This window comes from Dendrobium catenatum, unplaced genomic scaffold (genome assembly GCF_001605985.2).
Source record: "Dendrobium catenatum unplaced genomic scaffold, ASM160598v2 fragScaff_scaffold_156, whole genome shotgun sequence".
NCBI classification, from domain to species: Eukaryota; Viridiplantae; Streptophyta; class Magnoliopsida; order Asparagales; family Orchidaceae; genus Dendrobium; species Dendrobium catenatum.
The window spans coordinates 11,411,832-11,427,856 of NW_021318618.1; the positions used below are offsets into that span (position 1 = coordinate 11,411,832).

The window sequence follows — 16,025 nt, forward strand, 5'->3', positions numbered from 1 at the left end:
TTATTTATATAGTGTCCGGATAATATAAGGAACAATGCGTATGGCCGGTGATTTTGGTAAATAAAATAAAAAATTCTGATCATATTTGAATGCAGCTAAGCTGACATTTTTATAACTAATAAATGGTTTAAATGGCGACATTAATATATTTTCAAATCATAAAAGAGACACTAATCAGTTTGTTAGTTTTATTCAAGGGAGGAACCGGTCTTAGTTCTTAGGGGTGGAGGGAAGTGGCAAATATATATATATATATATAAGGGTGTAAAAATAATTTATTTTGTATATAATCATTTTTCATAGACTTGTTTATAAGTGCTAGAAAAGTTCAACATAATCTGATAAAAATAGCATGAGGGCGGGAGGCTTTCCAGTTTTTAGAGGGGCAAATTATGGGTGCGTTTGGGACGGCTTCACGGCTGCTTTGCTTTATAAAAATTTATTAAGTGCTCGTTTGGGGTATTGCGGTAGAACAAAGTTAGAAAAATTTCTGCGGCTCGTGGCTGCTTCTCTCGACCTTTCATTGCGTCCCGCGGTCCGCTGCGGGTCGCTGCTTTCCGCCGTTTCGAAGGGCATAAATGATGGAAAAGCCCAATCGCAATGTTTGCTAAAGACCAACGTCGACCTTCTCAAGCTCATCCATCTCGACTCACCTTCTCCGATGCGCGCCGATTTGCCAAAGATCCCTCCACTCATCGCTACTTCTCCCGCATGCCTTCCTCCGACTCTACCATCTTCTCTCCATTTCTCCCGGTTAAGATTAGGATTCCTATTTAAATATGGGCTGCGATCCCTAGCATCAATCGCGGCTCTTAGATGAGTTGTGCGCCCTCCTTCTCACCTTTCGTTGCTCTCCCCACCTTTTTCTGTCCTCATCGTTGTCGCCATCGCTGCAGCTCAGCATCGGAACTGTTGCCTATCGCGGTCGCGCTGCTCGCAGATCTCGCAGACTGGCTTCGCTTTGCTCATCGTCAGTGCCTCGTTCGCACTCCTCTGTGGATCTGTCGCCTCTGTGCTTGGCGGCATCCTGTTTCCATGGGATATCAAGGTAAAGTCTATTGCATTGGAATAAGGTTTATGCAGCCACAAACTATGGTCACTGCTTTACCATTGTTCTGAACTTTTATTCAATGCTCATCTTAAAGTTATATTAGTAAAATGGATAAATCATTACACGTCCGTACAAAGGATTCCATATTCCAGCGTTATTTTCATCTGCTACAAATGTTGAAAAAAATTATAGTATTTATATGTATAAAGTAATAAAATAACTAGATTTTATATCACATAAAGAGTTTAAAAAATTAAATTTGAACAAATTTTATTCATCTTCATATATGTAAGGGTAACAAAGTAATTTGTTGTCAAACAGCAGCAGCACAGCAGTTCGACAGTAGTACTACCCAAACAACATTGACTGATTTCTATACAGCAATTTAAGAAAATAGCTTTATGTACAATAATTTCACAACTTGCTTTACCGACAGCAGCAGACGTCCCAAACGCACCCTATATTGCGTGAAAAAAATGTAACTATAATTCATAGGGTGCTATTTTGTTTTTCAAACAGTAACTATAATTTCAAAATGACAACCATTTTATTATTATTATTTTTTCAATATTTTTCAAAAATTTAGATGATTGGAAGCTGCTTTTTTAATCGAACAGTTAAGTTATTTTTCTCATAGCATCTTTATAATAAACTCTATAAAATGCAACATTCATCCCAAATAAATTCTAAAACTAATGACAAAAAAAAAGGTTCTCTCAAACGCAATAAAGATTAAGCCTTCATTTGGGACGACTTTCTTACCACTTATTAAAGCCGCTTTTAGTAAAAAATTAAAAAAATTGCTTTAAGTAGTAGTAAGAAAGTTGTCACAAATGAAGCTTAAGATATGCAAACAATTTGAATGCTGAAATTAACTTCATAAAATTGTCCCTAAATGATCTAATGAAGGAACTGACTAAACAAATAAGGTGTTAAATGCTTTCAATTATCTATCAAATGCACAATAAACACATAAAAAAACAAATAAAGTGAAATAAATTAATTTGTCTGGGACAAACCTTTATTGCATGTTTCATAAGCACTTAGTCACAGAATTATATCTTAAATAAGAACAAGCTACAGTTAGTTCTGCAATAATTGGATGTCAAGAACAAAGATCATATAGCTTTGTGAACATGGAGCAATTAATGCATTTGTTCGTGTGCACTTACTACGCATATATCAAGCGAGACGAAGATCATGCGGGCCATATCCCATTTCATGAAGGTTTGGATGGCTGGGCTGCACACGAAAGGCGTACATGTGAGACCCTCCATTTGCGAGGGCAAGAACGCCCTCATAATTGCTCGAATCATCGTCGAACCCAAAGACTGTATGGTCCTCAACAACTTCCTGTATTTAGTTTCGATCAATCTATATGCTTGAATCAAACTGCAAGATGAAGTGAATATGTCATTAATTGGATGCTCTTTTGGGGAACTTACCATTTCGTGCATTAAGTTTCGGTGTGTTTCTTGCGAGTTCTTCAACTGCAACACATGTAGAAGAGGTTTAGAAGGTGTTAATTTGATTACTGATATGCATAGATTGCACGTTCGTAAGGTCTATTATACAAAAGAAATTAATAAAATTTAAGGGCTATAATGAATGGCTATAGATTGATTAGCAGGTAAAATTTGTTGAATTTATGTTGACTAAAAATATGAAGCTTAAAAAATATGTTGACCATTCAATGTATGACATATGTCATATTTTATCCATTAAGCAAAACATGAGATCATTTATGGACTGTCAGGCAGATCGGGACACCCTTCATACTAGCTAACATGCTCTAGATTTATAAATTTATTTTGCCAAATAGAATGACAAAGGAAAGAAAGAAACAACTGACAATAATATATTATTTAAGTACCACTTGGACATCCAGAAATTTGTTTAATGTCCTAACCACCAAATAGGTGTTTTGTTTTGTTAAATTCTACTTGGAAGATGATTTGTTAGGAATGTGGCAGTTAATGTGGCTTAGCTTCCTCCCAAAAAAAATTTTAAACAATCTTCTCAAAGAAAAGGATCCTAGCAATCTTATAAAGATGACAATTTTTTCTTTTTTTAAACCCATTATATTGTGGGGGCCTCAATAAAAAAATCAGAAGGATTATATCACAAAGCAACTTGCTTGGCGTTTACTTGGATCAGAACTTGTCACAAAATCAGAAGGATTATATTAGAAACAATCAAGGACAAGGAACTACAATTACGTAATAAAAATGAGATTTTGATCAAAATAACTGATCAGAAGAGAAAAAATGCAGTCCATGGAAACTGACTTCCCCATATTAAAAGGGCTTTAATTAATTTGTGCAGTAAGATTTTGCATATACTTAATTATTTTAGCATTTCGAGCTTTTATATTTTCAAGCACGAATTACGATAACAAGGAAATCAAGAATTAAGGAGCATGATGTCATTTACGACTAAGGGCACCTCCAACCGAGAACGCGATTTTTCACGACAAAATACAGCAAAACTTCAAAATGTCGTGATTCTGCTCCAATCGAACTCCATTTTGGATGCTTCTGCGAAGGTAATGATCCTTCTCCCCTTTTGCGTGTTTTTTCGTAAAATCCGGTTGAGAGAGCAAAATAGCGTGGGTGAACAATGCAACATCAATATTGACGTCGCACTGTTCACCCGCAAATAAATGGCGGAAGATTTGTCGTTCGATTGGAGCGACTGAACGACGTCATATGCACGTTTGGCGTTCGGTTGGAGATGCTCTAATGATAATAATAAAATTAGAATTAAAAATATAGCATATATAATTATCTAAAGTATTTCCAGAACTCCCATTTTTCTATCTTGTTCTCATCTCCCTCAATTAAAAAGAAAAAAAGGTACATATTTTAATTGTATTGTACTTCCCTAGTATGAAATGATAACAACACATGACGACGCTGTTGTTGCTTCCTTTGTGTTTGATAATACCTAAGGCCATTAAGCTTGCAAGTTACCAACTCTTACAGGACTTTTTCCTATACTTTGTAAACAGGTAAAAGGGATCTACCGCTCTAATCAGCAATGGAGCACATAATGCAACTTATTGATGGGGCTCTGCTTTGCTATGAAGGTCGTTATTTTAAATTTTTTTTATTGGATTTATTTAAAATGATAGATATTAAGTAACTCTGACAGATAAATTAATAGATAAAAATTTATAATTCTTTTAAATTTAAATCTTGGGATATTACATAGCAGATCAAAGTACTTTTATATAATGGATTTAAAATTTGGCTACCATCAGATACAAACTTGAAAAAATCCCTAAAAAGGACCTTCAAATTAAGGCGGTGATAATTCAAGTGATGCCATTTGAACGAACTTTTATTTGGTCCGGTGTAAGGATGCAGAGGAATATTCGGTCGTAGGCAAAATCCCGCCTATACCGAGGTGTACCAAGTTTTTTGGAAAAACTCGGTACACCTCGGTATAGGCGGAATTTTGCCTACGACCGAATGTTCCTCTGCATCCGGTCCGAGGACGTAATAATTGTTCCATTTGAACGCCCTCTTTTTGAAATCATTATAAACCATAATGAATAATACTATGAAAAACTAAAGTGTACAAGCTTCTATTTATATAAATGAAGGGCCATATAGTGAAGAATAAATTTATTATGCACCTTTTATGAGCATCTAATGCAAGACATCAAAGGAATTATGATAAGTGTCGAATTTCTTATTAGCATTCAACAAACTAGATATAGTTTAGTAAGTCAAGCTTCATTTGAAGTATATATTGGATTTCTACCTCAAAGTCCATTCAAGTTGGAGTTTTAGATAAAAATAATGACCGACCTCCGGAACAAGGATAAAGTTCTACAAATAAACCAAAAATCCTAGATAGATTAGAAGCATTCACGACGAGGTAGAGACATAAATCGTCAAATCAAAAAATCGTTGGAAATGTTAGCATAATCAAACCAAGTAAATAAGAAGTTTGAAGAATAAGATATGTGTGGCTTCACATCAATAATGAGAGATTGAAATAGTTTAGGGCATAAAATTAAACTAATTTGAAATGACAATTTTGAAATTATGAAGAAAATTAGGTACAACGCATGTCATTCAATTGTGTTTGCTAATATGGAGATCTATTCAGTAGGGGATATGAAAAATCTAAAGTTGTTCAATTCTTCATTAATATTAGATGACGAGGTAAGAGAAATCTTATCTTACCTCCTATTGATGTCATATTGCTAGATCTAGAGGATCAACCAAATAATCGACTTTTAGAGCAAAGAAATACGATGACTATCATGGAACCAAGGTATTTTATAAATTAACAACCAATTATTGATAGCCACCAAAACGAAGTGGCACGCTCGTAAAATGAACCTAATTATTCCAAGTTATATAACTTGATTCTCAAAAGTGTATGCCTTCAAAAAAGGAGGCATATAAGCATGAGACTAGTTGTAATAGCCCTTATATTGATCCAAACAAATATATTTTTTTTTTTTTCAGGATTATTATAAGTCCAAATCAAAAACTATCATAGCATGGATAATATAGTATTTTAATTGCACTAATTAATATTTTGATATTGGTACAAATCCTTAACAAATTGACACATATTGGTATAAGTAGGGGTTTAGGAACCGTCATATGTATGTTTTGCAAACCAACTTTACCAAAGTGTTCTAAAAATATATATTGTGTTATTTTAATGATATTTTTTTATAATTTTAAATCCACAAAAAAACTTAAATGAATTTATTAAATCACAACAATCCATTGGCCCTTGCTCCCACACCCAATATGGGAATCCGCGAGAGGCTCGCCTTGTAATAACCTGTATTTTGACCAAGATAAAAAAATTTCTTTCTAGAGACATTATAAGTCTAAATTACAAACCGTATTTTTCATAGCATTGAGATTATAATATTTTAATTGCATGATTTTTTTTAATATTTTTTTGGCACTGGTGAAAATCCTTAAGAAACTAACACATCCGTACTCTTATTTCAGCAAACTTATAATCAAATTGAACGTCTCAAAAATCAACGACACCAAATTCAACTCAATTCAAGCCCAAATGTGTCCAAATCAAATACTAGAAGCACATTTAGAAGGTTCAAACCATATTTTGGATTACCAAACAATTTTCAAACATAACATGCTTATAGTCGAATTTAGTAGCTCGACGAGACGAATCCAACAAGCCCAAGATCGCCAAATTTTGATATCATAAAGACATTTAAATGTCCAGTCAACGGTCCACAATCAAGGGAACCAACATCTGTCATACATTCAAACCATTCTCAACTTACCATTTATATTCATCCTATTTACTGGCTATACCACTCTCTGAAAACAATAAATTGATCGCTCATTTCTCATGAAAGAGGACCGAAGTAAGGAATAAAGGAAGAGAAAGAATAATATAAACTTGAGTTCTCTTGCCACCAGACTCCTCGACTACTACCGAACTTAAGCCCGTCCACTCTAGGAAATTCATCTATTATCGGCGGCCTGGACCGGCGGTTAACTAATAGTTTCCGGCGGTTCTTGAAAAAACCGGCGGCTTTTCGGCAATTCTCAAACCGCCGGAAAAAACAAAGCCGGAAAACATTGTCGGCGACGTATTTTCGACTGTTTTTTGTCACCGACAAATTCCCGGCGGTTGTGCCGCCGGTTATCGTTCGGCGGTATGACTGCCGGTGACTGCAGGTGTTTCACTGGCGGTTGCCCAGCCATTAAACCGACAGTAAAAATATTGTCGGTAATCGTTGAAAAATCGTCGGGGATATTTATCGGCGGCTTACCGGCTGTTACAACCAGAGGAATTGCCGGTGGTATGACCGCCGGTGTGTCGCCGGACAATCGTCGGATATCTTCGATAGACCGCCGGAAAATACCAGAAGTTACAGTACATTTCTTACGGCGTCAATCAGCCGTTCGGTATCGTCGTTTCCGGCGGCCTAACCGCCGGTTGGCAGCCGGAAACCTGTAGCATCTGAAAAAAAATTTGACAGCCTCCCCTCTATTTGAGAGATTTTTACTCTAAACTCTAAACCTGCACATAAAGCAGTAATAACAATTTTGGACAACACGCCACTATAGTCAATCAATTATCACAAATATATAGATAAGTAAAACCAAACAAAATAATAAATGAAATCAAAGTTCACAAGTTTAACCAAGTTCACAAATTCTAAGTTTAATAAGTTCAACCAAATAAGTTTACAATCAGATCATCATAAGTTCATCAAACATAAAAAAGTGTTAATCCTTGTTCGTATCCTCATTGTCTGGAGATGCATGTGGCTGCTCTCTTCTTTTGATTTTCATCTATGTAGGATTGCAGTTCTGATTGTATTTCATTTTGAAATTTTCTCATTTCTTCAATCTCTCTGGTCAGCGTTGCAACCCTCTGGCATATAGTTTCTTCAGCTCCACTTGGATCATAAAATACTAAAGTGGATGAACTTCCCTCATAAGCAAATCCTTGCGAACCCAAGCCATATACCCTCCCCATCTGTCTTTCTCAATTGACCTCCATAATATAAGTTTACCTTTAACTCCCTCTCTAATCTTATCAACATATAGAATATCATCAACAAAAAGCATACAACAAAGTACATCTAAGGCGACACTCTCTAATCTCATCATCCACAGGAGGTACTCCAACATTTTCATGTATATATATGCTCATTCTATATTTTATCTCTAGGGATAAAGCCACTCATCCACCTAAGCACCCTCATCTCTACAACACTTAACTTAGTATTATGCTTCTCTTTTATTGACCAAGATTCAATACCATAAAGCATTGCAAATCTCACCACCATCTTATAGAATTTTCCCTAAAGTTTCAGGGGGACTTTTCTATCACACAACAAGCCTGATTCATTCCTCCATTTCAACCATCCAACTTGAATTGTGCTGACAATATCCCCTTCTGTTTCACCATAACTCTGAATAAAAGATCCAAGATATCTAAAATGTATAATTTTACTAATTACTTGATCGCCCAAAGTCACAATCCCCTCACTAGGTCTATAGCTACTAAAATTACACTCTATATATTTAGTTTTAGATATACTAAAGCAAAAACCTTTATACTCTAAAATTGACCTTCATAATTCGAGTTTACCTTCAACTCCCTCTCTAGTCTTATCAACATATAGAATATCATCAACAAAAAGCATACACCAAGATACATCTAAGGAGACACTCTCTAATCTCATCATCCACTGTAGGTACTCCAACATTTTCTTGTATATGCTCATTCCATATTCTATCTCTACGGGTAAAACCCAAATTAAGTCACAAACCGCTCACTAGGTCTATTGCTACTAAAATTACACCACATATATTCAGTTTTAGATCTACTCTAGCGAAAACATTTAGATTATATAGTTGACCTCCATAATTCGAGTTTACCTTCACCTCCTTTAGTTTAGTGAGAACAAAACGCATACAAGTAAAATATCATCAACAAAAAACATACAACAAGATGCATTCTCTCGCAAATGTCTAGGGAGAACATCAATGAAAAAATACATAAAATAAAAAATAAAAAAGCTCACCTCGGAGGCGGCGTCGCGCTCGGGAAATAGAAGTTCGTCGCCGGCCTTACAGTGGGGAGTTCGTGGGCGGCCTGCGTGATCATCGACGGCTGGAGACAGCTCGGTCGCGTGAGAGGGCGGGCGGAGGAGAGGGGCGAGCGCGGCCGAAGAGAGAGAGAGAGAGATGACGAGATGAAATGAAATGGTAGGCTCAGGATGGTTAATTTTAGGGCTTTTACTGGCAACGTTCTGGGGGCTCCAACCGCCGGTAATAAAATTACTTAACACCGACGGTTTTAGCCGCCGGTAATTTTAAGGCTGACTGTTAACCCGACGGTTTTGTGACCGCCATTATTTCCGGCAGCATAAGCTTGCATAACGGCCGGTTGGGCCGCCGGTTAATCCAAACCGCCGGATAAACCGTCGTTAGTACCGACGGCTAGACAACCGGCGGTAATTGATGAATTTCCTATATTGGGCCACAGATTATTGTCGAACTTCGGCTTGGCTACCGACGGATGTCGGACTTCTGCCCGACTGCCAATTGACGTTAGATTTATTCGCAGCTACCGTTATTCGCAGCTACCGACGGACACCGGACTTCTGCCGGACCTCCAACTGACACCGGATTTCTACTCGATCACGGACAAACTCTGGACTTCGTCCGACCTTCAGATTTCAATTCGATTGTTACTATCGTAATCTAATCGTCCTCAATTTCAAGAACGAATCAGGCGATTGTAGTTTACTCAAACAGTAGTAGAAACATTTCAATTGGGTGTGGCCCCGTGATTTTTCTCTTTTCATGGGTTTTCACATAAAAATTCTGGTGTTTCTTTTTTTTTTTGGCTGGATATTCGTACAATGTTAAGATAAAAAAAAATCTAACTCTACCACCGTGTATACTCTAGCCCGCAATAATATTATTTTATATTATCATTCTTCCTTCGTTTTGCTAAAGACTTGGAAACTTAAACAAAATTGTAAGGGAAAAGAGAGGGAGAGGAAAAGAGAAGTTAGGGTTTTGAGGCTTTAAAGTGAATTTTGCTAGTTTGTCTTGTTGTAAAAGTTGTTTGTCACATTGTAATGTATTATTATCATATTTTTTATTTTAATGATTTTTTGTATTTGTGTTTTATGCAGTTTACTTTGATCAAAACTTACAAAAATTACAATACCTTAATTTTTAGCAAACTTTCAGCATATAACTTTTGTTATTAGATAAATATCATCGATAGAAATATTTTGACTGTAATATATTAAATTTTTATAAGTTAAAAAGCAAGCTATGATTTTTTGAAGTAAATGCATAACATATAAATTAGATAGATTTTCGTACATTTTTTGAATTTTTGCATTTCACATATGGCATTGATAAAAATATAGCATTTGCATATAATCAAGAGAAGATTGATGGAAGGCTGGATGTTAACATGAAAGATAAAGACTGATACTAATTTGTTGACAGTTGGGCCTAATTAAGACTGATATCCAACTGAGTGACAATTGGGGTTAACTAATACCAATAAATTGATAGTTGGGCTAAAATTAAGATTGATACACATTTGGATCATAATTAGAGTGGAAAGACGAAAATACCAAATTAAAATTGTTGCATTAGAAAATTGAAAGAAAAAGCTTACAAATATTCAATAAATGCATGCTTAATAATTTTCTTTTATTTAGTATTTTTAGAGTGAATTTTTTCCGTAAATAAAGGGTCGAAAGCACGCATATTTCCTTGGAAAAAATCTTTCTACTTGCGTGACATCATTTTACACGGCAAAGTTGAGGAGTCTGCCAAGTTTCCACTCTATCACCTAGAAGAAAAACAATAGATTACTCGATAGGACATCAATTGCTATATTATCCAAAACAGGACAGTTAATCTTTGTGACCAACTCAATTATTTGGTCAATTGAGAGAAGAAACCCTCATTTTTTACTTCATGATATAAATCAAAACCTGATTGCTATTGTAGTTTTATCTTTTTTTCCCTTTATGTTATATTTAGCCACATTTCAATAAAAGTACAGCTTTTAAACAAAATTTTATGAAGAATTCCTTGTCCGATTACAAAATTTTTATGTTATATTCACCTCTTCGTTAGGATTTCATAATCTCAAGACAAACTTTATAAAATTTTACATTAAAACTTGTTTTAGCGAATAAAAGATATGTACGTGCGTACTAATCAAATACTTTAAGATTTAACTAAAATAGTACTGAAAGGATTCTTTTAGCGGATGTGATACTTTTGATCGAATTTTATGGCCATGTCTATTTCTTTTCACTTAATAATCTATCAAGAATTCTTACTAAAGTTCAATAAATATCATAACTATGATGAATATCAAAACTCAAAAGTATCACATATTTGTTTTAGATTGTCATGCTAACACATTATCATATATAGCTCTTACTATCAGCAATATCATTAATATAATAATTAATTTTACAATGGATCTTTTGTTTACATTGCATTTTATTACAGCCTTAATTATCCTTCTTACATCTCAAATATTACAATTCATCTTATACTATCAAAATAATTATAAATAATCATGCCGACTTTTTAATCTGAATTTTGATATTAAGATGATAATTTGTTGAATGGAAGCAGAAGGGTGGTTGTTTTGTAAATAAACAACATTTATGTGTTGCACAAAAAATAATCTCAAAAAATAATATTAGATTAATTTGTAATATTTAAATTATTGTTCTTTTTTATTATTTTTTAAAGGACAAAAATATATCTTATATATTTAATAAAAGGGCAAATTTATTATTTTTATAAGAATTTAAAAAGAGTTATTGAAGGGATGGGCAATTATGTATGGAGTAGGGATCAAACCCGTGACCGTATATATGGTCAAGAACTAGTGTATGAACTATTAGGCATTAGCCCAAGGCTTACTTCATTTTGAATTGAATTTTAGGATTATTTATAATTGAAATTAGATAATCAAAATTTTAGAACATATTAATTAGACTCATGTTTTAAATTATTTTGAACTTAAATTACGATTCATAATTCAATATATAAGTTAAGGATGTTGTCGTTTTAATATTTTATTATGAATTAAATGCATTTGAAAACTGTTTGTTCCTTTAATTCCTCTATTATCTCTCCCTCTCTCTCTCTCTCTCTCTCTCTCTCTCTCATGGTATTCCCTCTAATCTTATGCACTCTCTATCTCTCTACTTTTGATCATTTCTAATTAATATCATGGCCTCTATTTGTTACTATATTTTTCTCCTTGTAGAATCACTTGGCTCCCCTCTCTCATATAAATATTGGTCATTTTCTCTCTTTAATTAGCACAATGTACTATTCTTAAGAAATTCAATGAGGCATGAATTCCTAAGGGGTTCAAAATTTCTTCTTTTTTTACAATATACCAAGAAGCTTGGGGAGCTTCCATCCCTAGAAAATAAGTGAAAACTTGTGATTCGTTAGTACTAATGCAAGATTATAAAGGTGAATACTTATAATGAAAGAGTTAAATGCAGTGTCATAATTGATACATATAATTTTGTCACTTTTTTAAGAGATTATGCATGAAGGGTAAGCATTGAATTCAATGTCAAAATTATGGACTATGTAGGCCATATAAACATTATAATTGTAAGTTTTACAATTATGTAAACTTTGGAGTTACTTATCTTTCATATATATTTTGAAGACCCTCTCAACACTTTGTCTTTTATATTCTTTTCCTACAAAACTTTGGCTCTTGAACATGTTCTTTTTCATCGTTAACATATGGATCTTGACCATCATATTAAGACCCTTCTCAAGTTCCCCTAGGCCTTGGATTTCATTGACATCAATGTTCATATTTTAATTCCTCTTGATAACATGCATCTAAGATTCCCTTTGCATGCCCTTTCTCTTATTTTAAAGACACTCAACTTCCCTTATATTAGCAGTTTATTGATGTCTACTTATGTCACCCCCTAAAATCTAAAGTGGAAGAATTTTTTTTTATATTCTTTTTCTCTTTATTTTCTCTAATTTATGCAACCAATATTTATTCATTTAAACAAAATCAACTTCACATCTAGAGCTGATTAATCGCATTAAAGAAAATAAACAAACAAAACAGAAAAACATAATTACATTACTACTATCAATATTTATATTCTACTACAAGCTAATTAGCTATGTATGAGTTTTCATATGCAAATTAATTTGCATTCTCCATTTCAAGAGGGGTACGTACATAATATTTTTGCTCCAACAAGTCTTATAAACAAAGTTAGCTAGAACTTTTTTTTTTTGTCTAGAAAGCTAGTAGTTATGAGCCAAAATAGTACTCATATCCTTAATTAGATTCAACTACGCTAAATTTATGAATTATAGTAAAAATATGTTTATTATGTAATTTTTTTATTTCTAGGGGGTTAATGTAACAATGTTCACTTGTGGATTTACTAGTTGTTCACTCCCAAAAGGGACAAACCTAAGAAATTGAATAGCATATACTAAAACCAAGTTAAGGTTTTATTGAGTTTCTATGCGTCGCATGTGATGCTGCAAGGCTCAAAGGCAAGAAGGAAAGAAAAGGAATGCATATTAAATTAATGAATGTAAAATCAACAGAAGAAGACAAAAATTAAAAGGCCGGGACCAAATTATACCTTCTTCTTGTATGTGTCCGTTTGGGTACTGATTACATGATACTGTCAAAAAGTCAGGCATGCACAAAGTATTAGCCCAGTAAAATCACACCCATACTGAATAACACATAAGATTTTTTTTTTTTAAGATGAGCAACGTAGTATAATTTATTGAAATTAGTATGATGATAAGCATTAGCCTAGTAACTTCACACCCACCCCGAATAACAGACAAGGTTTTTTTTTCAACATGAGCACCGTAGTATAATTAATTAAAATTATTGATAAATCTGAGCGCAGGCCTCGATCAGGAGCTAAATCCCCAAACCACTCGGTCATGCTTCTAATAACCGGCATATGTATATATAAGTTTGCCTTTAAAATATCAGAAGTTGCTGCTTGTAAATGCTCGCTTAATTTCTAGCACATGCACTAGTATCTCAACATTGAATTATGTAATCAAAGTCCAAACAAACCAACACTCACTAGTATTAAATAAAGTATGGATTTCATAAAAAGAAACAATTACAAATAGAAAAAAACATTCATGCACTCTTAAACTAGCTAAGAGACGACCTAAACAACGAAATTTGATAAAAGACAATAAAGAGCTTTCATATGGGACAAGCTGAGCATAGATGGTATAGTTGGGATCTCACTTTTCTATTCCGTACAAGCTTTAATGCCTCATCCATGTTTTGCTCAAGACCGCGCAGTTCCTTGATGTCCAGTCCCTCCAGATCTTCCCCCATCCTCTGCCTTCTCACGACAACCCAAAAAAAAATCACATAAATTAACACTTAATTCCCAAAGCCAAAAAACAAAAGTAAACAAGTAAACGCGTTAGTAGCTTTATCACTCCAGTACTCTTCTCCCTTAGCCCTTCAATCTCCCACCACCCACCTTACTTCCCTCCTCAGTTTATGATTGATCTCCTTCAAATGGTTCAGCGTATTCTGCATCTTCTGCTCACATTCAAAACACAAAACAAAACTCCATCAATCCCTTCTCCTCCCAAAAAAAAAAAAAAAAAAAAAAAAAAAAAAAAAAACTCATAAACAAATCTCTTACCTCGTACTGCGCGCTCCACAAGTTAATACCAGATAACTGCTGGTAACGATCAAAAACCTTCTTCGTTCTGCAAATAGCTAAGCGTTAAAAGCCTTATAAACAAATTTAACAAAAGATAAATCCCAAAGAAAAACAGCACTCACTCCGTCGACGGACTACAGTACTCAGAAAACTTCCCGGTACTCGAGAACATGATCAGAGAAACCTCAGCATCGCAGAGAACAGTGATCTCCTTCGCCTTCTTCATAATCCCAGCCCTCCTCTTCGAGTAAGTCACCTGCCGATTAGTCGGATTCTCTATTTTCTTAATCTCTATCTTCCCCCTCCCCATCCTGATCACTTCTTCTCCTCAACTGCTTAAAAGAAAGAAAAAAGGAAACCCTTAAAGCAAGAGAAGCAATGGGTATCGATGGAAGAGATGAGCAAGAGAATGATATAAAGAATGAGACTGAGAAAAAAGTATCGGCGGGACTTCCTTTTATAGAAGTCGATGCGAAAAGCCGAAGTTTCCGGAAATGGCTGGCCATTGCCCCGCTGGCGAAAGTGCAGCTCGTACGACCCCGCGTGCCATGCATTGCCCTGTTTAAGAATCCGTCGCCTTATCATTCACGCTTCATAATATCAAACCCTATTGGCAAGGCTTTGATATTTTATAATTTATTTAAAATACTATTTTCAAAAATATTTATTTATATTTTAAAAATTAAGTATAGCATTATTATAATTAAATTGCTTGCATTTCATAATTACTTGGGGATATTTAGTTGTGGGGTAAAGTTTATCAAATCCGATAATTTTAAAAATTCATAGGCTATATATATTCAAAGAAAATAAAACTCAAATAATTTTATTCATTTAGTTCATTGGTCTTCAACTTCAAAACTATCAAATTAGATTATTAAAGCTTTCTCCACCCACAATTACTAGCTCCCACTCATCAATCATCCCTCATTGTGGATCCCACTGTAGAAGAGTTCTCTCAGGAGAATTTGGATTCATAATACAAACAGCAAGAAGGAGTAAAGACAAGAAGGAAATATTATTCATATACATTACAGAGCTAATACAGGTCTATTTATAGAAACTGTTTACTACGATACATAGTCAGCTACAGATGTCCTTGGTTTTCTTGTTGCTGTGTAGCTTATTTCCTCTAATATCCCCCGGCAAACTAATGGGTCGCTGAGTGACCGTTAGTTTGGCTCTGAGTTGATGAAATCTGGGTGTGGTGAGAGCTTTGGTGAATATGTCTGCAGTTTGGTCTATAGTGCTTATGGGAAGAAGCCTTATTATCTTTGACTGGATATGATCTCGGAGAAATATGTGATCTATTTCAATATGCTTCGTCCGAGTATGAAACATTGTGTTGTTTGCAAGTGCTATTGCAGAGGTGTTGTCGTAGTAGATATCCGTATATAGAGCTTGCAAAACTCCAAAGTTTGATAGAAGCCTTCGAAGCCAGATTACGTCCGCAGTGAGTGCCGCCAGTGCTCTGCATTCTGATTCAATTCCGTTGATGATCGAGCCACCGTGTGTTGTTTCTTGACCGTCCATGAGATGAGAGATCGGCCCAGAAAAGAGCAATATCCAGAAGTTGATTTGCGCGAGATAGGGTCGCCTGCCCAATCAGCATCTGAAAAAGAAATGAGATGTAGATCAGATTTGATAATCGGAATGTCGTAGTCAGACGTACCTTGGATGTATCGCAGTAATCGTTTGAGGAGATAAATGTGTTGAGTATCTGGTTGA

At 34.7% G+C, this 16,025-nt stretch overlaps 1 protein-coding gene across 1 annotated transcript; it reads right to left on the reverse strand.

Annotated features, from left to right (window-relative positions):
• Positions 1 to 1,697: 1,697 nt before the first annotated feature.
• LOC110096227 (MADS-box transcription factor 16) lies at positions 1,698 to 14,672 on the reverse strand. The gene is made up of 7 exons (XM_020822071.2): positions 14,420 to 14,672; positions 14,277 to 14,343; positions 14,109 to 14,170; positions 13,865 to 13,964; positions 13,227 to 13,268; positions 2,497 to 2,541; positions 1,698 to 2,404 (listed from the first exon to the last, which is right to left on the reverse strand). The coding sequence occupies exons 1-7, from the start codon at positions 14,605 to 14,607 to the stop codon at positions 2,234 to 2,236; spliced, it is 675 nt and encodes a 224-aa protein (XP_020677730.1). The 5' UTR covers positions 14,608 to 14,672; the 3' UTR covers positions 1,698 to 2,233.
• Positions 14,673 to 16,025: the final 1,353 nt, after the last annotated feature.